This window comes from Actinia tenebrosa, unplaced genomic scaffold (genome assembly GCF_029948245.1).
Source record: "Actinia tenebrosa isolate PJP-AT-01 unplaced genomic scaffold, QUT_ActTen_1.0 PGA_scaffold0__85_contigs__length_37466705, whole genome shotgun sequence".
NCBI classification, from domain to species: Eukaryota; Metazoa; Cnidaria; class Anthozoa; order Actiniaria; family Actiniidae; genus Actinia; species Actinia tenebrosa.
In genome coordinates this window covers 16,151,875-16,175,794 of record NW_028292569.1, presented here as the reverse complement: position 1 = coordinate 16,175,794, position 23,920 = coordinate 16,151,875, and the positions used below count along the sequence as shown (strand labels likewise).

At 35.5% G+C, this 23,920-nt stretch overlaps 2 protein-coding genes and 1 non-coding gene across 3 annotated transcripts; 1 reads left to right on the top strand and 2 right to left on the bottom strand.

The window, feature by feature from the left end:
* Nucleotides 1-998: 998 nt before the first annotated feature.
* Nucleotides 999-12,408, bottom strand: LOC116301678 (uncharacterized). The gene is made up of 3 exons (XR_016120303.1): nucleotides 12,172-12,408; nucleotides 8,725-10,327; nucleotides 999-8,390 (listed from the first exon to the last, which is right to left on the bottom strand). It is a non-coding gene; the product is annotated as an uncharacterized LOC116301678 (transcript).
* Nucleotides 12,409-15,746: 3,338 nt separating this feature from the next.
* On the top strand, nucleotides 15,747-18,994 carry LOC116301524 (GPI alpha-1,2-mannosyltransferase 3). Its single transcript, XM_031710602.1, has 6 exons — nucleotides 15,747-16,764; nucleotides 16,855-16,983; nucleotides 17,249-17,566; nucleotides 17,978-18,173; nucleotides 18,608-18,646; nucleotides 18,876-18,994. Exons 1-6 carry the CDS (start codon nucleotides 15,899-15,901, stop codon nucleotides 18,945-18,947), a joined length of 1,620 nt encoding a protein of 539 aa, XP_031566462.1. The 5' UTR covers nucleotides 15,747-15,898; the 3' UTR covers nucleotides 18,948-18,994.
* On the bottom strand, nucleotides 18,985-20,686 carry LOC116301534 (cyclin-dependent kinases regulatory subunit). Its single transcript, XM_031710613.1, has 3 exons — nucleotides 20,533-20,686; nucleotides 19,853-19,980; nucleotides 18,985-19,583 (listed from the first exon to the last, which is right to left on the bottom strand). The coding sequence occupies exons 1-3, from the start codon at nucleotides 20,595-20,597 to the stop codon at nucleotides 19,546-19,548; spliced, it is 231 nt and encodes a 76-aa protein (XP_031566473.1). The 5' UTR covers nucleotides 20,598-20,686; the 3' UTR covers nucleotides 18,985-19,545.
* Nucleotides 20,687-23,920: the final 3,234 nt, after the last annotated feature.

Sequence of the window (23,920 nt, the reverse complement as noted above, 5' to 3'; positions counted from 1 at the left end):
TCCGGCTATTCCGCTCTCTTTCACACGCTTCAGAAGGACGCCTTATTTCGATGTGATACCTATATAGAAAATAAGCTTAAACTAGTGTCCTTTGGAGTGTTGTGATATTTGTAAAACTCCGGCTATTCCGCTCTCTTTCATACGCTTCAGAAGGAAGCCTTATTTCGATGTGATATCTAATAAAAAATAAGCTTACACTAGTGTCCTTTGGAGTGTTGTGATCTTTGTAGAACTCCGGCTGTTCCGCACTCCTTCACACGCTTCAGAAGGACGCCTTATTTCGATGTGATACCTAATAGAAAATAAGCTTAAACTAGTGTCCTTTGGAGTGTTGTGATCTTTGTAATACTCCGGCTGTTTTGCGCTCTTTCACACGCTTCAGAAGGACGCCTTATTTCGATGTGATACCTATATAGAAAATAAGCTTAAACTAGTGTCCTTTGGAGTGTTGTGATCTTTGTAATTCTCCGGCTATTCCGCACTCCTTCACACGCTTCAGAAAGACGCCTTATTTCGATGTAATTTCTAAAATTAATTTTCCCGTGGTAGCTCGTCTTTCCCTAGTTGAAGTCATTTTTCTTGTGAAATTTTTAAGGTTTATGTCGTTGTATAGAGCGGTCTGAACCCAGGTGAACGAATGTTAATCGAAGTTGTTGCAGGCGAAAATCGTACCGTCTAAATCGGCATTAAGGAAAACACGTGTGCTTCTTCCACGCATACGCACCATTTATGCAAGCTGCTCTGTTGTACAGCCTTCTATGAATATTGTTTCATTTGGATATTTTTCGGGTCTTTCTTGGTGTGGCAATCTTCATTTTATTCTGGGTTAGGATTATGTTTTGTATAGCTCCAAACTCTTTACCCTTGGCTAGTTTTATTGTCTTAATATGCTTCAGGTGCCTTGCAACACCAAGAAAGAGCCTATGTTTCTTGTACGCGCACTCAGGTAAGCCATAGCTAGCGCCTCTTCGTAAAATCCTACCATGCATGACGACACATTAATGTTTAATTTCAATTTTATTAGGATTTATACAACTAATTATAACACGAGTCAAACTCAAAGTCAAGCAAAGGGTAGGTACATATGTGGATATATATCAAAAGTTTATTTTCACACGAATATATATTATGTTCAAATTGGTAAAAAGATATATAAAGGTTTATAGAATTAGGAAAATCATTTATGTATCAAGTCATTTACACTTTACTTCGGGTAGCGCGCGCAAGAGTTCGACAATTATCTCTTCTTTTTTTTTTTTTTGAATTTATACCCAAAAGCCCAGCACACAAATAAACGAAGGTTATATCATAAAAGGCGAATCCAAATCGCAATAAATCCCCAGCGAAAAACAAAGCTTCGTGAATTTTTTTAATGGAAATAGCCCAAAAATAAAATAAGCCACAAATAGTATAGATTGTAAAATCAATTAACATAGACATAGTTGGTAAATATCTAGCTTAAATTCCGTAAGATTTTCCTTGCTCTTTCGTTAGATATGTCGATCCACAGAGCAATTTGAAGACAACTTCATAGCCATATCAACAGAACCACCCTTAAAGATATTAGCTTAGCAATGAAAGCATAATCTTAATAATATGTCTACTTTGCTAGTACATTTTGTCAGAAGAGCACCTTACAAACAAAGTTAAAAAAGCTATGATATTAAATAGAAGTTTACTTCACAAAACCAAATGAAATTCTTCGTTTTGGACAAATAAATTGTCTTAAGAATTTTGACATTTTTTTGAGTCTGTTGGCCTTAACCAACAGAAATAAATATAAATTCTTTTTTAGTGTTGTTTATAAAGTCTAATACCTAATTTAAAAACCCGTAGAAAAATTGCGCTGTTTGAAGATCATCACTTTTCACACTAAGCTAATGGAACACTCTCCCTTTTCAATAGCTTTGAATCCTTAATCCTAACTTTATAGAGACTTAAAAATCCCTTGAGAGAGAGACATAGGAGCCAGGAGAGAGGAGAGAAAGGGAGAAGCTTATTCAACAATTTAGAAAATATGGGCGTAACGGTTATGAAAAAACTGAAGCTATTTTAAATCACATACTTCATGAAATTACCAAATTGATTTTAACCCTGGAAAAAGAAAGAATCTAAAGACAAACGAACAAAATGTCTAGAATAGTTTCACGAAATTGGGACCACACCCTGACAGAAAGTACCAAGGCATCTCGCAATTTACTGGGGTTGGTTTTAAAAAAAATCTTTGTAACGTTTTGCGAAAGTTAAAGGAGGTTTGTTCGATGGAAAGTTGAAAGTGTAACTTTTTGACCGACAACCGAAAAGAGAAGCTTCGATATCGCTTTTAAAATCTTTGCATCGGATGTGATTTTTTTCATATAAATGTTAGAACTCAAAATATACCTATCCTTAGATGTAGCAACTCGTTATTGCCATAATAATAGAATATTCTGGTAATTTAACTCATTTCCCCTTGAAAAAGAATCGAAAACCTTGAAAATATGAATATCAAGAAATTTGAAGGCCAGCAGCGGAAACCACTCGAGTGCTAAACGAAAACCACTCTAGTAATAAGCGAAAGCTACTCGAGTGCTGCAAGAAAACCACTCAAGTGCTGCACGAAAACCACTCTAGTGCTGCAGTGAATCCCTGCCAAGAAACCTTTAGAACGTTTCTCATTTTGGTCTAAATAAGGCTGGGCAGTGATCTGCTGTCAAATCAAATTCCAATTACATTTTAGTCAACATGAATTAGTTTTTAAGCAAAATAGTTTAATATATCAGAAAAACGGAACTGAAAAAAAGTCACAGAAAAAATATTTTCACATTCGTGTAAGTTAAGACTGACTTCAAGGAAGAACTTTAAAGTGGTTTCAAAAAATGTTATCAATTTTTTTGTCAATTACTATTTTGAATTTGCTTCTTTTAACTGTAAACATCGTTTGCGATAAAAAAATTGCCCAAACTTAAAAAACAAACTAACAAAAATATAAAAACCACTAAAATGCCTCCCCCCAAAAGAAAGCCAAAAAAAAGGAAAAAAATGCAATGAACTTCAATTCTTCTCCCCTGCTCTCTCCCACACACACTGCATACATGGAAATGAACTAAAGTACTCTTACTTGACAAAGAAAAAAGCATTTGAAATTTTTTAAACTTTAACATTGAGGTGAGATCCAGATTTTTATGTAAACAAAATAAAAACTTATTTTCACGTGAAAAAAAAAAAAAAATTCAAACTTTCCTCTTTTACTCCGACGAAGGACTAGCGCCCGAAACGTCAGTAGGTTTTTTCATCTTTTCACGGTGTATAATTTACCCTTTTAACATTGTTTCAAACGTAAGGATTAGTGGTCGTATACATGAGGTCGTATTACGCAGGTCCTGAGACCAATGTTACGTAGGTCGTAATAAACATGTTAACTTATTAGTGATTTCGTTCTTTACACGGTCGCATCGTAAAGTTTCCAAAATGGTAGTGTTAAGGTCGTATTAAGGAGGTTTGTGCGGAGTTCAAAACGAACGGTCGTGTTACGAAGGTTGTTGACCCCTTTAATTTAGTTTAAAAACAATTGCAAGATGCCTTGACATTCGATTCTTTTCTCAATTATACGATAGCTTGAAATTCAATTTGAAAAAGGCCTCGAAATTTTTTTTTCGAAGCAAACAAACACATACATGGAAAAAAAAACCAAAATTGTCCGATTTTCACCACAAATAAAAAACTAACCAGCTTACCTTCCCCTCAAAAAGACAATATCTTAAAAAGCAAAATAAACCAGAAAGAAAATACCATCAAATTCTCCCCACTCCCCCAAAAAAACCCCGAGAATTTAAAAATTAAGAAAAAAATCTGCAATTTTTGAATCTAATCTCATAAACTGATGCCCAAATTGTGATTTGGTATTGGTTGAATAAGCCTTCTCCCAACATCACTCTTGTCTCTCTACTGGTGGACGAATATTTTTCTACTCTCTGTCCTCCCCTAGTCTTTTCTGCTCCCGCTTTGGACAGGAAGCCCACAGCTAGAAGGTTGGGAAGAAATGACTGTGGAGGACTAAGTCCCTAGATGTTAAGTTATTTTTTTTCGAGATTACAATACATAACGTATTGTTCCGTCTAGGCTAATTATTTACGCATGGCCATGAAGGCAGGGCTAGCCTTTTTTCCTATCAAAAATGAACAAAAGTTACGGCAGAGACAAAAAGGACAATCTTGATGCAATCTCTTGCAGGAAAGTTTTAGTTTTGAATGTAAACTGATCACAAGGCTAACCCTGCCTAAACTATATTCTATTTTAGAATACTCCAGTTTCGAGTTCTCTTTGCTCAGTCTTAGTCTCGTTTGTACGTTATAATATTCAGCTATTCAACCAAAACCCGTGGCATTTTAATCAACTCGTATTACTCCGTAGTACGTACATTGCTTACTATACAATGGACCTTAATGAAAGAAAAGAACACAATTGTACACAATCGAGGCTAAGACTGAGCAAAGGCGAACTCGAGATGGAAGTATTGTATTTGTTGGAGAAGGAAATTCAGCCCTGTAGCTATAAACTTGAAAAGGGAGGTTCGTTTTTCTACCAATCTTAGTTTTGCCATTTCTTGATAAACATATTATTGCGTTATTGAATCTTCTTGCATGTTTTGCATAGAGACTCGGAGGAGAGGAGAAGGGAGGGGTGGGGCTGGACCATCGTACCACCTCTAGAGACGGGCCTGGACTAATTTAATAACGAGATTCTAAAACATTTGCTCAACATATTGGGATATTTTACCTCGTTAAATGTGCTAATATTACTAAGGTTTCCATTCGGTGGATTGTTTTAAAACCATGGATCTTCATATTCTTCATCAAAGCCATGATCAGCATAATTATCGTAATCATTCATCAGGTCATCATCTTCATCATCCTCGTCGTAATGATGTAGAATATCTCGGTCGAAACCACGTTCAATGAACCACGAATCTTTGTTCTCCTCTCGGTCTTCTTTTCTGCCCTCCGCACGGCGCATGTACCAAGGCTCGTCATTAGACCGCTGTTCAGCACGATCGCTTGCTCGCTCAAACACCCACTCCCCATCGTTCATTGCGCTCCGAAGTCTCCCGCGATGGAAATAGGACCTCCAAGCGTTATGTTTAAATCCATCCCTCGTGCTCTGTCTGTTCAAGGGCTCATATAATTTTCGCTGTAAGGCGCGATCGCTGGATCTTTGGAAAAACCACGTGCCGTCGGACTTCAAAGGACCAACGAGACGAGGAGACAACGTAAGACCTGTGTCAGTATCATGGAATTCCTCCCGTTGTTCAGCTCTGCGCATGTACCAAGGATCAGTCCGCTGGCCATTGCCACCGTTCTGCGAGTTTTCAGGAACTTTGGGACTGTCAGAAGATAAGATATCCGCTTCACCAATAGACCCATCTCTTTTACGCTTTGCGTCATTTATGATTCCAATAATGGGAAAATCTTTGTAGAAAGTAGGACTGAAAGATGGAGGAGTTGGCTCTTGGCCACTGCGACTTTCATCATCAAATGACGTCACATCCAAGGGAATACTTGGTTCTTTTCCATTATTGACGTCATCCGGTAGCTTTATGACATCATCTTCTAATGGAAGAGTCACACCTGTCTGGGTTTTCTTCTCGTTCAATTCGTGGTTTATCTGCGACTTCGTCACTTCTCGAATGATACTCTCCTTGTCTTGGTATCTAGATTTATCTTTTCTGGTATCTTTTGGAGTCTTGTAGTCTGCGGACGTGCTAGCCTGAGGTTGTAGCAACAACATAAACGTACTATTTGAATCTTCCACCGAAACCAAATCCCGTCCCTTTGCTGCATCTTCTTCGGTGCCAGGCTTGGGATGAGTTCTGTCAGATTTGAAACGTTTTCGGCTCTTTTTTTCTTTCTTTCTATAGATCCTCTTGTGCTCCAGTTTCTTCTCATTCATCTGTAAAGCCCATTGCTGAAGACGTTCAAGTTCTCTCTGGTATTTTCTCCGTTGTTTTCTTTGCCGTTGCTTTAACGACGTCTCAGGATCCTTCTTTTTTCTTTCCTTCTTCTTCTTCTTCTTCTTTTTCACGTCATGAACTTTTATTTATTCTTGGTTGACGACCGGACTCCTCGATTTCCATTGATTTTCAGAATCCTTTTGACTATTTCTTTTCTCTTCGTCATACTTCATCTGCTCTACAAGAATCTTCTCAAACACTGGACTTTTAATTTTATTTTTTGAGTGATGCTCTTTCTTCTTCTTCACTGGGCCCGTTGCTTTGGAATACTTTCCTGTCGTCCAAGCTACTAAATTATCGAACTGAGCTCTCAACTTTTTCCATATTTTACTCGCTTTTCCACGACGATGATGCCGTATGGTTCTGTTGACCTTTTGAGCCCATTCATATAAACTTTTTTTTACATTTTCCCAAAATTTCTTTCGAGGCGCTTGCTTCTTATTTTTATCCTCGGAGTGTTTGTTAGAGGACTGTTCTCTTTTACGTTTCTCTGTTTTTATGCCGTTAGTCCTTGTTTTCTCTTGCTTCTTCACCTTATTTTCCTTTTCCTTTGGTTCTTTCGTCCAAGCCACAAACTTATCGAACTGAGCTCTCAACTTTTTCCATACTTTACTCGCCTTTCCACGACGATGATACTCTATTGTCCTGTTGACTTTTTGAGCCCATTCATATAAACTTTTTTCTAAATTTTCCCAAAACTTCTTTTGAGGTTTTTGCTTTTTCTTGTCCTGGGAGCGTTTAGTAGAAGAACGTTGACTTTGGTGTTTCTCTGCTTTCTTCCGGTTAGTACTTGTCTTGTCTTGTTTCTTGGCTTTATTCTTCTTTTCAATTGGTTCTGATCCATAAATCCTTTGCTTTTCCAATTGTCTACGCTTTTTCTTCGTCTTCCATCTTTCTCTTGCATAATTTCGATGTTCCTTCCTTAACTGTCGTTTTATGGATTTCAGATTCTTTCGCTGCTCACGAAGCTTTCTTTTCTCAATTTTCAGGTTCTTTTTGATGTTTTTGATATCTTTTAACTCTTGCTTTGCGACAGACACACGTTTAAGATTCTTGTGCAAAGTATGGGCTTTCTTTTGAGCTCTTTTTGCAACGTTCTTCCACGTCTTCAATCGAGTTTTCTCTCTTGTTAGTTTAGACGTTACTTTCTTGTTCTTCTTTTCATCACTTTTCTGTTTCTCCTTCCTTTCCTTCTCGAACTGCAAACGCTGTCGCTTTAATTTTCTCCAACTTGCTTCTAACTTAGCCTTTTCTTTTTCAGCTCTACGTCTTTCTCTACGAAGTTCAACAAGAACAGCTTTAAGTTCATCGACTTGATTTTTTATCTCTAAAGCCTTTTTCTTTAATTCTCTTTTCTTTATCCTATCGCTGCGAACTTTCTCCTGTCTATTTGCGCGATGAACTGAACTCCTTTTTGGATCTCGACTAACTCTAGAAGACAATTTGCCTTTATTTTTTGACGATGTTTGCTTTATTTTACTATTATTCTTTGGTTTTGAAAAGCAAGGTCTAAACTTTACATCGTTTTTTCTCCCAGAGTCCTTTTTAGCTGGTTTTTCAGCAGTTGGATTATTAATTTTCGTTTTTTCCAAAGAAGATTTTTTCGTCGAGCAAAGACCTAAGATATCGCTTCTCTTCGCTCGCTTACAATCCCGGCTATCGTTAACCCAGGTAAATGGGCTTGAAACCGCTGTTTTATTTTTCAACTGGATGCTCTTATTCGTCGGATACGAACAACAGGATCTTTGCTTCAGGTCTTTTAAGTCTTGTGTCCATCGTTTTCTGAAATTTTTCATGTCTTTATCCTTTGACAAAGCCATCGCTTTCATCAAGTATCGACTGCCTAGTCTCTTATCTTGTTTTAACGTTGCATCCAAGGGCTTAACGAGCCATTTTAGATTAGAGTTCAAAGGATTACTCTTTCCTAGCCCTTGTGCAGTGTAATTTTCCTTGTATTGGCGCCTCCATTTTTTCGCAAGCTTTGTCTTCCTCGCCAAGTTCGCCATATCCTTAAAGTTCTTAGGCCGAAGGTTCGTAGGTAAACCTGTCACTTCGTTTCGGCGCTTTTCTTCATCGTACCTCATACGCCAGTACCAAGACATGGTCTTGCTGATATGAAGTCGATCCTCTGTACTTTTTTGATTACGAAGAAGACGATAGTGCTTGTCTTTGAGACTTTTGTAAATTTCTCTTAGATCAAACCTAAGGTGGTCCGATAACATGTCTGCCTCTTTCTGTTGATGGAGTTCATCTTCGAGTCTTAGCAAGTCTATTCTTGCTATTTCTTCAGGCGTCAAGCCGAGGTCTTCTAGAGAGCTTGGGAATTGTTTTGCTGGCGTTTCTATGTTTTGTAGCTTTGCGTTTCTGTTGATGGATTGGTTGCTTAAGTATACTGTCAAACCTATGAACAGGAACAAGAAAAATAATCATGAAATACAAATTAAGTCAAAACCTGCCAATAAATATAGACCTCTTTACCTTGGGCGTACTTTTTCACCACGTGTCATTCCCTAGAGTATCATTTCTTTGTTTAACAGTTGCGCACGAGAAGACACATAAATATAGATATGATTCAAACCAATAACCTTATTCTCCAGAGAATGACACGTGGTCTGAAATGGGGAAACTTTACGCCCAGGGTTAAAATATATTTTGTTATGGAACTGAAGCCCTTTCTTTTGATGGAGAGTTACTGGCACTACACATTCAAAGTTAACCACTTCTGCGATTCTTACCGTGTCCGATGCTAAATCCAAGAGCTGTGGTCAAACAGAGGAGAATGATAAACGTAGGTATATCCACAAACAACTGAGAAGGCCAGGAAAATTCTTCCTCGTTTTGATCTGGAGGTTTAAAGTTTTTATCGAAGAGCCATCGGGGTAAGGTCATTGAGCTGTCATGGTCATCATCTGAATCATAATCAGTGTAATCAGTATAGTCCGTGTCATCATCGAACATTTCATTGAGGTCCTGAATTTTGTAGTTGGGATCGAAAAACCATTCTGGGATAATTGGGTTGGTTTCTTCAACATCGTCATTGAAAGATCCATTTGTATCTATTACTTTGTAGCTTGGGTTGTAAATGCAGACAGGAATAACTGGATCCTTATTTAGGTCATCTAGGTCTGAGTTGATGAGTTCAAAGCCCCCATCTACCGATTTGTCTACATGTACTTTGTGGCTTGGATCAAAGAACCACTGTGGAATTAGACCAGATTCTTTGAGCTCTTCTATGTCTGAGATGATGTAATCACTATCATCATCAAATGATTCTATTTCATCTTCGGCATCCTTATCAGCATTAAAGAGCCATTGTGGAATCATTGGTTCTGAACTAAAGTCCCTGTTGACATCAGCTGAGTCACTCAGCTCGTCGAAGGATGATGTATCGCCTTGTTTGTCGTCTTGGCTAATGGCAGCATAACTGCTATGAGAATCACTTTCACTATCAGAGTCTTGAATGCTGTCTATGGTGCCGTCTTGTGGTCTAGGGTTCTTATTGTCATCTTCAAGAGTGCTTGTACTGAGACTCAATCTCGGTAAAGTGCTTAGTAGCTGAAAGGTGAGGCTGTCCCAATCCAAGTCTTTCTCTGGGTTGTCGCATATACCTCCTTTGTGTATGCCAAGGAATCCATCATCATTGTTGTCATGGTTGTCACTGTCACTGTCACTGTTGTTGTCATAGCTTTCCTCATTCAATGGTGTTGCCTCTTTTATGGTGCTTGCATTCAAGCTGTCAGCTGTGCTTTCACTAAGTGTTTCCTTGTCTAATTCAACATCTTTCTTGCATTCTTTATCATCATCTTCATTGTCATCAGGGGTATTATTCATGGTTGCTTCTTCAAAATCAGACTCAGTTTCATCAGTAATTACGAAGTCATCATCCTCATCGTGTGTGTTCTTGTTAGCATCGGTCTCTCTATCTTTGCTATTGTCATCCATAGATCCTGCATTATTAATCTTATTGTAATCATTATCATTAGAAGCTTGTAGTGGAACTTTGCTATTGCTATCTTCATCAGCTTTATCTTCACCAGTTAAATGACTTGAAATGATCATGATGCCATCATCACTACAGCTTGAATCGTCGCCATTTGGTGATTCATCATCATCATCTACTTCATGACCACTTCCTTTTCCTTGCGCATTTGCATTCTTTGGAGGTTTAGGAGCTGAGCTTCCAAGGCTGAACGATTCTCCCTTGGGTCGGAATTTGAAACTAGCAAGGACCTCGAATTCTGGTTCACTGTCAACCTCCTCGGCCAAATCCTCTGCGACTACTCCCTTTAGGATCTCAGAATATGTAGGTTTGCGATAGGTGACAGAGTCTTTCCTTGTCTAAAATAAAACAAGACAAAACCAAGTATTAATAATTGATTACTATATTCAAAACAAACCCAGATTTGTGGATTGTCTGTGGTTTTTATGCAGGTACAATACAAGCCAATGGGATTCATGGATCTCCTTTGAAAAACAATAATATTGAAGGCAAACCCAGATTTAAGATCTACCTGTGGTTTTTCACAGGCATGATTGATTTAAGAATAATTGTATTCAGATTTGTCCCAGATTTATGGGTTTCCTGTGTTTTTCAGGTAATGCAAACTAACATGTCAAAATAGACTAACATTTTATCAAATGTATGCAACAGTGACTTATGATACATCTCCAATATAAAGTATTTTGTGAACTCGCTTGTTTAAAACTTCGTTTAAAAAATATTAGAAAATATACTGAATTTCGAAAAGAGAGTATAAAATATTTCTACCGCTAATGCTATTTTCCTTATTGTAATAAAAAAGTAAATCATTAAATGAGGAAAATTCTCTAAAAAAAGGAAATTTTCTTGTTAATATGTTTATCAGCAAATTCAACAATGAAGGGCTCTAGCCTGCAGCATAGACAATAATGAGATAGGAATATTCATAAAGAAATTATAATAAAAATAAATTAAATAAAATAACGAAAACAGTTAGTTACTAAAAGTACAACAAAACTGAATATCAATATTGTAATAAAGAGAAGATTCCCTATGACTGGGAAAAAAATATGACAAATTTATAGGCATATTTTCATCATTGTCTACTTCATATATCTAACTATGCATTTTAATGGATAGGTAAAACCAAAAATAAAGTGAAACTATTTAATTATGATGGCATACTTGTGTGGGATTTGGGCTGTAAGTCAGTACTGTAAGATTTTCAAGCTTATGCATATGGAACATAGAAATTGGTAGCAGATATTTCTTTTATAAAGAGGGTAAAAAATGTAAAATAATACAATGATATACCAGCAAAATGGATTGCAGAACGAGGATGTTTAGGGGGGTAAGGTACTGAATGTAAGCAGATTATAGCCAATATTAACGATATCAAAGCTGTATAAAGCCACTCATTTTATGCATATTAATTTAAACCTCAGTTTTGAATAATAAAAAAGAAAATTTATTCAATTTTAGTTAAAAGTGGAAGACGTTTTTCAGAAAAAAAAAAAAAAATTCAAGTTTAAAGTCCCTTTTTCAAGCTTTATTGTTGTTATCTTAAAAGTAATTTAATATGAGTGTAATCAGAAAACGTTAATTAGCGAACTTAAAGAATCAGTATCCGTAAATATGCCAACAGTTATAATGATTTGTTACGAAAATAAAAAAATCTGCATAATTTCAAAAATGACGTGAAAATTTTCGCACGTATGAATTTAGCTATTCTGTCTAAAATCTAAAACAATCTGAAATTTCGTTGAAAGCAACTGATACAGTTAGACTGAAGCTTTCGCTTTGCTTGGCGACGTCTAGTAGCACAAGGAGGGGATAGATACAGAGCGTAATTTGATCAAGTTTAAGTTATTTTCCTATCACGTGATCCAATGTTTACAAGTGAAATAAAAACTTAACCTTGAACTATACACTATCTAGTTGAATGCTTCTCTTTTTTATTATGATATTCTTGAATTGAAGTTCACGCTTTTCGAGATATTCTTTAGATATTTTTACTTTTTTAGGTGGCAAAATTCGATATTTTTCATACATTTTAGTTCGATGTACTGAGCGACTAGAGAGTGCTTGAAAACCTTTTTCGTCGCACGGAAATATTGAGATTAAAACTTTTGATGAAATGAGAAGAAATATGTAAAGGTTGAATAGGAAAAAGTGTTATGCCAAGGATTGTCGACCAACTTACTTCAATCGTCCCTTCATCAGTATCGATAAATGTCCATTCTGCCTCACCCTCAGAATCGGATGAATTCTTAGGCTTGAGGTTTCTTGATGCCATTTCTAAGTTTCTCTTTACATCCTGGTGAAAGAAAACATTCGAAATTTGCAAAAGAAGATCTGAAAAACGTTTGATACTAGCTAGATCGCGGCAAGTATGTAGCTTCCACCTCTTCCTGCAACTGACGAGATGTTCGAAACTGGTTTGTTGTTGTTTTGATCGAGAGAAGATGAGCTGTGACCGCGTGACAGACTCCAACCAATCAGATTAAAGCTGCTTTGAATAAACCAATCAGGAAAGGATAATGTAAAAACATGAAAAGTTTAATCATCTGTTAGATATGACGCAAGATTTTGGGTTTGGTAAAAAAAGTGCTGAATTTTTCGAAATTTTCTGGACGTTCTCAAAAATTGACACGTAGCACTTGCAAAAATTCTCGAGCCTTTCTTCGTATATTGACCCAGTATTTTGCTTCTATAATTATAATTACCAAAATTATTACCATACATAAATATGCATGTTTGTTGGTGAACAGGTATTTGGCTTAGCATCAGGCGTGCCAAGAGACAGTGACAACAAACAAGCCCCCTAAAAGACGCGCACACAACGCTGTTTCCAAATAAAGTCATTAGTTTGCACATGTATTGCATTATTTTTAGCTTTGTTTCAATATATTGAAAAAAGGGAATATTTCTGAATTATTTGTTGGAAAAATAGAGAGTTGGAAAAAATGAAATGTTGGGATAGATTTTCTATAATTTTAAATCAACAATGACTTTTTTTCTTCTTTTAATAGTTTGCAATTTGGATCTTGAACGTTGTGATCATTTTGGACTTTGAACGAACTCAAAATAAAAATTGCCAGAGGTAAAAATAGAAAGAAATAAATGAAATAAAAGTAAAAGTCCAATTTCTATACAGTCATCTATTATAACTACATATAAGTATTAAGGTGAACTTTTTTTGCTTTCTAAATATTCAAAGTTGTGAATAATTGCTTTCATTGTCAAGCTTATCATAATTTTTCAAAGAAAAAAATCCAAGTTGCATGCAGGACTCTAGCATGTTATTTGTGGAAGCAAACCAACGAAGGGCAAAAATACTAGGTCAGAAACTCTATCAATGTTTGATGTGTGGATACTTAATACATTTAACTGTCCGATTATGTAAACCCTCAAGCATATCACATGCAAATGTGGTGTGAACCTTTGGTAAGCCAAATGAATATGAAGGTATAGTGTTGCCATTGGTAACTGGTTATAAACCATAGGAATCATCCTTAATTTGCATATATAATCCAAACATCCAAAGTAAAGGGAGTAAGGTATGGAGCAATTATCCATTAAAGACTAACGTTTCAGGGTAATATATCTACACATGCACTCAAATGAAAATATATATCAAGCAATTTAATTTAAAGAAATAAGAGAAGTTTAACTTCCACAGCAACTTTGGCTTGAAAAATGAATACCAGTCAAATTGTGCTAAGCGCTTTCACAATTTTTAGAAAAATAAATTTAGAAAAATAAGTTATATTATAGAAATAGTTGTTTTAAGTTACTCTCCTATAATACTATATGTCTCTAAACTCTATGACAGCAATATGTTTTTTTTTTTGTAAACCAGAAAGCTGCTAGAGATATCGACTCTTTACAGATTCTAAATATATCTGGACATTCAGATCATACTGCTATTATTGTTAATTTTTATGCTGACAGGAGTTTGTTGGTACCCCAGCGCTGCTTAGGAGAGGTCTCACTTTTTCTCAGTGCCCTCTGTTCTGGCTTTAGGCGGGGGGAAACAACCCTAAGTTAAGGAAGAAAAATGTCCTCTGCTTGCAGGGTAGTTTGCTGGCATAAGTAAAGCTCTTTTCAACAAAGAGTAAGTATAGCATGTTTATTTGTCAAACATCATTGATTGTGGCTTGAGCAAATAACATAAAAAAAGAAAGGAATGAAGAGAAGCGAAAGAGCTTAATTAATGTGAAAAATCATGCCAAAAACAAATGATTAATACTGTCAACACTGGTAATAAAATTATGCAATAAAATTATGCAATGTATTATCTCCAATATATAATGCCCTGCATATCAATTCAATCATGTATGAGCCTATTGTTCCATATATATGACCTATTTCTTGAAACTCCTGAGCCAGGCAGGAGTTAGTCATAAACTGCTTTTAACATGTCTCAAAGTATCGATTTGAAACTCATAATAATTATCTTCTTGTTCCAGCTCTTCATCTTAATTTGCTGTCTCATTTTCCATGATATTTGCATTCCAAGTTGAGTCTGATTTTTCAACAACTTTCAACATATGTCTAAGAGTATGGATTTGAAACTCATATTTAACTTCTTGTTCCAGCTCTTCGTCTCGATTTGCTGTCTCATTTTCCCATGATATTTGCTTTCCAAGTTAAGCCTTAACTCTTCAACAGCTTTAAATAGTGCCACAAAATCCTTTTGCCATGATTTTGAAATCATAAACTTGGGTCCTCTCAATATCTTGGGTGGCATCAGAACTTGTCCAATGTTCTCCCTAGGGAGGGAGGGAGAGCTAATCAAGCAAAGTGCATTCAAGTTAACTTTTTATGAAAAATTATTGGAGTAATAGGGCTAAAATCAATCCCCTTGTTGGAGTGATAAATACTTTCTTGCTCTACAAAACATTTTCCTCTGACCCTCCAAAACCCTCTCTTAGGGAGGTATGTATACCAATGTTTTCTAAAAATACACAAAATACTCTCCTCAAATTTTTACCACCCTTTGGATCCTCTAAGGCAAATCCATGGAAAATTATAGACCTTTACCAAATTCACTTGAGTGACCACAATTGAACAATGGTTCCAAGGTGAAGCGTGAAGTTGAACTTGATAAAATACATCAAGTCCAACCTCGACTTGGAAGGGGCTTAGCAAGGATTTTCAGAAATGGGAGGCCCAGATTCCAAAATCCTCCATTTCATCTGAACCCCAAAAATGCCAAATCCCCCCAAAAAAACCAAAGAGGGTGGGGGCCTGGCCCCCTTGGCTCCCCCTGCTGCCTATGCTCCTGCTTGGGATCATTATTTTGTGGTCAAGCAAATCCAAAAAAAAGCTTCCACTCTTCCTGTGATGGGGAAGTTTTGAATGACGATTTTTTTCATTACAACTTTCAAGAAAAATATCTTCTCCTCAGTTCCCGACGTCATAATTTTCCAGTAGTCTCCATGCTTTTTTCTTCTGTATTAATGATGTTTCCTGTCTTTTGTATAGCATCCACATTTTGATCTCTTGTCTTTCTGGTAAATAAAGGCTTGAATATATAGACTCCACTTAGTACGCCTGCCAGGGTTGCAACAAACAGCTGATGCAAAGGAAGCCTTTGGATTGTTCTAAAAACCATCACTTTAGTTTATATGTCTTTCAATTTGATTTCTGATCTATAGCAAAATATTCCTAGATAATCTTTGCATAAAAAGTTCACAGAATTTTTGAACTGATTTTGACTGACGTGAGCCTGCAGGTCAATTCCAGCGGTATATGTCATTAGTACCAGCTTCTTTCCTTAGGACGCGAAACGCCTGGTCTTTTTGTGCAGTTGAAGAGAAAAAGAGAGAAAAAAGACGATTTGCAAAGGAATTCTTGAATGAAAAAACTGAACATTTTTGCCGATTTTAAGTATTTTTACGAATAGAAAAACGTGGGAATCATAAATGAAGAAGCGTGGAGTAAAATCTGATGTTCCTTTGAGAGATTCTTCGGTCAAACTGGAACAAATCCAGCCCAAAGTGAAAGCAAATCTGCTCTCAAAATCAATGTTACTCCCTTGTCTTCTCGTATTTAGAATTTTTAACGCTTGCTTGATCAAAACATGGTTCGTCCCAGACGAATTCTGGCAAGGCCCTGAAGTAGCGCATAGGTTGGTTTTTGGATATGGCTACCTCACCTGGGAATGGCAGGAAGGTTTGAGAGGCTATACCTTTCCTCTCTTCTTTGCGAGTGCCTTCAAACTACTACAATTCCTTGGTCTGGATAACGCTACTGCTTTGATTATTGTGCCTCGTTTACTTCAAGCCATACTTGCAGCTTTTGGAGACTTGTATCTATTTAAGCTGTCAACCAAAATGTTCGGAAAAGAAAGTGCGAAGTGGTCTCTGTTTTGTAGCTTGGTTTCTTGGTTTACGTTTTACTGTGTAACAAGAACTCTTACTAATTCCACAGAAACTATTCTTACTACAATTGCCTTATACTATTGGCCTTGGGAGATACAGAATGAAGCAGAATCTAAAAAGAACTCAAACTTAACTCTCTCATTGCTGTTTGCTGCCTTGTCTTGCTTGGTTAGGCCAACATCAGCCATTATTTGGATTTTTTTAGCCACAATATCATTTTTCAAAAGTGAGAGGAAAATGTCTTTTATATTTGCACACATCATGCCTATTGGTATTCTTGCTCTGCTGTGGTCTATTTTTATTGACAGCTGGTTTTATGGCAAATTAACTTTAGTTCAGCTGAATTTTGTTGCATTTAATGTTATCAAGGATATGGGGACATTCTATGGCAGTCACCCATGGCATTGGTAAGTACTGCTATAGTATTTTTTGTACCCTGCTCACATAGCTTACCTTATCTCCCTCATCAAGAATAACTCGTGTTGGTCTTTTGGTAGGTATTTTACCCAAGGATTGCCAACGATATTATTTTCTCATCTACCCTTCTTCTGTGCTGGAGTCTACAATTCCAAAGGAAGTCAAAGAATTTCAGCATTGCTCATTTTGTGGGTCACCTTTGTCTATAGGTATTTAACATTTTCTTTTAAATTGAAATCTTAGTTATGATGAATATTTATAATAACTTAAGCTGCTATAAATCTATCCTCAATTATTGTCTTATAATTCCTCCCAGTCAAAATTAGATGAAGTTCTGTAAGTTAAAAATGCAGATATTTTTTTGCACTACGTATAATCATTTTACTCTGCGTATTGAGGATTTTGCTAGTTCATTTCCTAGTTACATAATCATGAACTGTGTATCTTTTGAGACCAGTAACAATTGTTTTACAGTTTTCTTGGACACAAGGAATTTCGTTTTATTTTTCCTATTTTGCCTCTGTGCATTTGCTACTGTGGGTCCTATCTGTCCTCCCTTGGAGCAAGCCCTGATAACAGCAGCAAGAAAGCTAAGAAGACATCAAAATCTATTTTATTGCCTGCTATCATTGCCTTCCTTTGTACTACAAACATTCCTGTAGCACTGTACTTTTCGCTGGTCCATCAGAAGGGTGTCATTGATGTGATGGCTTACTTGCGCAACGATTTCAGTAACAGTAACAATATATCAGTATTGTTTCTTATGCCATGTCACTCAACTCCTTACTATAGGTAAGTCACTGGTCCTCAATGTTTTAATTGATCATGTGTTTAAAAAAAAACATGCAACAAATTGCATACCATATATATGCGAAAAAGTTAACTAACAAAATCGTACAAAATAGTGCAAATTTGTTAGGTTTTTGGAAATATGAAATTTGTGCAAATTAGTGCAATTTCTTACAAAGTTTTTTACAGACAAATGGTATGCACTCTATTACATAAATAAAATGCATTTATGATCTTGATTAAGGCCATTCCTGAGCATCCATACAGTGAGCTTGCTCACTGCAATCAGGCCATTGTAATGTTTTTTATCTGTTGTACAACTTTTATGTTCATATGAAATCTTTCATTGCATTTTCACTAAATTGCACATTCTCAGTCATAAATATTTTGAAAATTATTTATAAAATCTTTCAGTCATATACACGAGAATATAACCATGAGGTTTCTCGAGTGTCCTCCCAATGAAAGTCCAGGATATATAGATGAAGCTGACATATTTTATCAGAACCCAAATGAATGGTTGAACGAAGAGTATGATAAAATAGGGGTTCAGGATGAAAAGCTGCAGGCATTACCAACTCATATCATTTGCTTCAACAAGCTATCAAAGGTACCAATACATGGCTTGTGCTCTAAGATTCTATCATCCCTTACTGTGATTTTCAATATTCTAGTTACAAGCTGCATGTTGAAATTTGGTTTTTCACTGCCATCAATCTAAAAGTAATCAGTCCGTACCTTTTCTTCTTGACTGGCAACAGTAAAAAAGCAATAGCGCAGCACAACCGTGACGTCATAAAAACGAAGACAAAGGCGAAATTCGGACAAACAAACTTACAAGTTTACTTTCAGCAGATAATTTTCACAGCCGATTGCAGTTGATCTTAGTTAACATGGGTTATTATTCAATTAAGTAAAAATAATAAAATCGGTTAGTATAATCCTCGTAGCTGTTAAACAGAATGCAATGAAACTGTTTTAATGTCTGACTTCACAGAAATATGGAAAACCACAGTAACACGAAGTCATTCATTTCATCTACAGGTAATCAACTCATTTCTCAAGAAATTTGACTACAAGGAGGTAAACTTTTGGAATACAAATTTATATTTTAGATTCATAACAACTTCAGAATACCCAGCCATGCTCTTTATTTTAGTATGAAGCAAGTCTTTTGAATATAACAATAACAATAGAAGAACAATAGAGGATTAATGTGTGAATATCATTAGGCTGGGTATTCTGAAGTTGTGCCTTAGATTCTTCATTAAAATAAAAACCATGTTAACCTCTTTCTATTTGTTACTTTCAGTGTTCGAGATTCTTTCACACTCATTTCCCTGAGGGTCATATTGGGAAAGAAGTTATAGCTTATTGTCGGTAGAATTTACTTGTCCCTAAAACTTATGATGTACAAGATATGCTTTGCCAAATCAAATTTTATTAGCAAAAGAAGATTGTTACAGTATATGTACAAGTATTGCTAGAAAATGAATATAGGTTTGCTTCTATAAGAGAGTGTGAGGTGTAAAGTGTATAATATAGACATTCATTCAATTGTGAGAGATAAATATATTGTCCTTATGTTAACACACAGAAAGCAAAAAAATATTGATTGGCAATATCTGATAAGTGGGATACAAGAACTTGCACAAAATATTGAATAAATGGTGTTGATATTACAAGAATTATTATGAATAATATCTAGGAATAATTCAAAGCATTTGGAAAAGAATGAGCAATAAGTTGTAAGATTATATCCAAAACTTCTAATAAACTTACATTTATAAGTGGATTTTAACCATAAACTTAAAGCAAAAATTCGTCGTCAAAATATTTAAGATGCAAGAAAAAGTATTATGACTTGACTTGAATAACAATATTCTTGGTATTTACAATGATGGTTGATTCTTTGTTTAGCTAAATCGTTCTGCCATTTTTTGGATGAACCATAATTATATTTATTTGTCTCTTCATTAGCTCTAGGTTACTGGCCTTTTGAACAGCAAAATGTGAGGTTCTGAAAGTAAACAAACCAGCAGATTAGTATAGCAAACTACAATTTTTAAGTTTCATACAAGTTTGAGGAAAAATTTGACGAGGCATATGCTTCTGCTCAACCCCTTCATTTTTTTTTTAGGAAAATTTTTACCATGGAAGTGGTTAGTTTTTGTTACAAGTAAACCTCTTCATAAATGAATTTTATATATCATAATATATTTTTCATATTCTATTACCATTCATTCTTCATTGGCCTAAAGAAAAAAGATTTGCTAATTATAACTCTACCTGGTTTGTGAATCATATAATGTTGCCATCCTTGAGATTGTTGTATACCCATTCCTCGCCATTCTTCTTCAGTCAGTAATCTATCCCTTGGAACTTTCTTGGCCAGGGATTTGGGAAGCATTACATGTCTATAATAATTTGGAAAAAGACCTTTTATAAAGTTTAAGCATACTGTGAACAGTGTCTTACCTAGGTAAAGAATCACCAATTCGTAGGAAAGGACCTCTACTCGAGAGGCGAGGTCTTTGACTTGCGGGATGGAAACATAAATGTTCAAAATCGTTTCACTTTGAATCATAATTTATAGCATTTTAAAGTTTTTTTATGAGGAAACTACGCGTGGTGTATTTTTACGTTTAGGTTCTGGTAAATCTAAGATTTTAATTCCATTTTAAAACAATTCATAACGGACAACGCCATTTTGAAACCAATGTCCAACACGTGGTTTAACGACGTACTTAGAGTGTTTCTGTTCGCAAGGTTTTGGACTTAAACGTCCAATAAATACAGCTTAACACTTGGTTATTTAATGGTTTACTTTTAAATCTGTTTTTATTTAACGATCCTCATTAAAACTCAAGTCTTCAAGATTCAAAGTGTTCTGATGTTATGGTCCGTTTGAACTCGAATTTAAGTAGACATTTTTCACACTTACACGGCAAATATTCAATTTTTCTTACCTATATTCAAAACCTGTATCATCGGTGTATTTAGTTGAGTAGTGAATATCTGGATTTATGGACATTTTGAGGTTTAGAAGGTAGTTTTTAAAAAAAGTTTCCCTTGAACGATGCTTGTATCGATGCTCGTTGCTGAAATCAACGCTTTGCAAAGTATTTGTTCAGCTTTAAAATCGACCGCGCGTTCCCTGATTGGCTGTTTATTTTTCAGGGACGTCTCTGATTGGATAAGCGAAATTTGGTACCAGTCTTTGCTAGGTCTGGGCTTGAGGCGAGGAATTTTATTAAGGGAGGGGAAGAGAGGGGTGAGGAGCAATAGATAAAAAGAAAGAGGGAACGAATGAATGAATTAAAGAAAGAAATGAAGAAAAGAAAAAAGAATGAACAAAAGAACCAAATAAGGGTGAAAGAAAGGACAGAACAGAGAATGAAATAAATAAATAATAAATAAATAAAGTTACACGAGAAATAAGTCTTCCCCCTCCCCCCAAAAAAGAATAAATAAATAAATATAATATAGAAAAACAAACATACAAAAGAAAAAAGAATTTTTTTTGTTGAATCGTTATTATAAAATTTGAAAAAAATAATGCATAGTTTAAAGAATTCGTGAAATTAAAAGAAAAAAACTTACAAAGGACCTGTAAATCTATTATAAGTATTTTAGATTGTAAAGAAGAAGGGATGCAAGAAAAAAAGAGAAAAAGAAAGAAAGCATAAATAATAAATGAATTCGAATGAACACTTGATCCCCACCCTCTCCACCCCGCTCAGTAATAATTTTGTTTCCTCACAGACCCCTCCCTTATAAAACATCTTGAGTGGCTATGGATATGTTTAATATTAATGACAAATGATTTTATCTAGAAATCAAATTATTCCTATTAACTAGGAAAGATCATTCAAGCAAGATCGTTATCTAGAATTACAGGCTGGCTTAGCCGGCACATCTTGAATTTAATCTGTTCTTCTACTCTTAAATATTAATGGCGGATCAACAGCTAAGTCACATTTGACTTATATTGTACTTAGGTTTGAACTAGAATTAGGTCTGACTGAGGATCGATTAAACTCCATTATCGGTTTGCTTCCGGACCTTGTCTAAACTTCTCCCTCTAGTGGATTAAAGAATAAGCCAAGATGACACTTCATCTGTGTTGAATAATGTGGCTGAGAATTTGCTCCACACCCTAATCAAGAGATTGGATGAATCACTTATTTTTCACTCAATCTAGTCTATCTTTTCGATCCAATGTGTTTTCTGAGTGTTTTGATAAAAATATCAAAAGAAATGTTAAGTAGAGGCAAAAATCAAACAATGCAATATGATTTTGACATACTAATTTTGTAAAGTTTAGAGTAAAAAAAAGATGTCAAAAATTGAATTTGAAGTTTATATCACAAATATAGTGCATGCCGCATGACTAAGCTTTTGAAATTGAATTCCTGCCCTCTAATTTACTATGGTCACGAGTTTAAATATCTTTTTCTCACTTTCTTCTGACCTATTTTCAACATTTTTTTAGCTTTTATATCACTGACACTGTAATTCCATTCCAGCTTTAAAAGCATTTTAATTTCCGTCAACAAACGTCTTCTAACAGTTTCCTGCTTTTGTTTTTGTAATGATGAAAAGGTAAATTATACACCGTGAAAAGATGAAAAAACTTACTGACGTTTCGGACGCTAGTCCTTCGTCGGAGTCATTCAGTTAAATGCTTTTGTTTTTGTTGTTTGCAAAACAAGTTTACAAAATGTCTTTGTTTGTAGCTTGAAGTTCTTGAAGTGTTGAATACTGTTAAATGTTTTTGCCATATAGGGACAAAAAGATAACATAGGTTTCCGAGAGCGCCTACTGCTTCCGTCAGGTTCTTCCCACCAAATTCTTGCATAAAGTACGAGAAACTAAAAAGTCCAAGAGACCCTCAAAATCTTTCTTCGTTTCTTTGGCCATTTCGTTAAGCTGTTTGCATTCATTTATTTTTTCTTCGAAATCATGATAATCATTTAATCTAAATTAAACTATAAAAAGGAAATATTGTTTGATTGTAGTAAAGACATGAATAATAAATAGAGTGGTTAATCGGATTTTGACCGGGATTGTATTCACAAGTTTCCAGATTCTTCTTCGTTCTCCCGATCTGAGCGTGGCACTGAGAGTTAGTAGAGTCTGACTAGGTGAGGTTTCAAAGACATGAACGTTGAAAGAACTTCACCCAAATATACCCGGTTTAAAGAAGGCGTGAATCCCCGCAAGATATTTTGAATTTTGCGGTCTAGACACCATAATAAAAGAGTGAAAAATTCATTTGTATATCTGTTTGCATCGGGCGACGTCTTCGTCGTCTTGTCGAAATGGCAAGAACATGCTGTGACGACATGGCCACACCTGATGAAGATAGTGTTTAAAACTTGAAAATCTACTTGATCTGATTGATAAGAACCATAAACACCTTGTTTAAGTCCTAGATATAAAGCCAGCTAAGCATTTCGACTGGCTATGATAAAGTTTCTCTTTGATTGTCTAAATACAGCTTCAATTTTCACCATACAACACTATAATCTTGGTTTTTGAAGAACGTTTTTGTGTAAAGACCACAAGACTACGTTTCGTTGTGATCAACGTTTTTGTGCCTCAGTAATTCTTCATACTTGACTACTTCATAACAATTCTGAATTCATATTGATAAATATGTCATGGGTCACTTAGTCCAAAATTAACTAAGTTTTCATTGTTTCCACAAAGTATTTTAGGAGTAATTTTAATAATTTGTTATGATTCATTTCGTTCAGGTAATTAAACGTAAATGTAAATCAATTTTGTTTCATGTTCCAGCGAATTGAAGTTTAGGCGAGCAAACTAGCAAGTTTTGGTTGATAAAATTGAAAATTTATATCAGTGTTCTTTACCTTCAAATTAGTGCGATTAAAATTTGAGAGAGTTTTTAAAACAATTTCTTAAAAGTTTCTCAAAATTTGCGCAATCTTCTTAAGTAGAATCATTGTTGAATTTTGCCTTCAAATTTGTATAAAGTAGCTATTAGCAGCACGGCTAATCGTTCAGGGCACGGCGCACCACGGAAAATGGTTGCATCAACAAACCTTACATTATCATTGCTCAATACCTTTTCTACGTCTCCACTAGCAAGATAAATATTATTTCAGGTATATTTTCCAAGGTGTCGATTTGAAATACTCCAAATGAGATCAAAAAGCATGTTCCAGGCATGTTGACACCCAATTTTACGACTTTTTGTCCAAGGTGGAAACCGGGCTTGAACCGTGACCTTAGTCGACTGATTTTTTTCTTTTTTCCTATTACATCTAATTGACGACACTCCTGCGGATGTTTGCTTAAGCTTCCGGCTCTGCCTAAACAAACGACCTA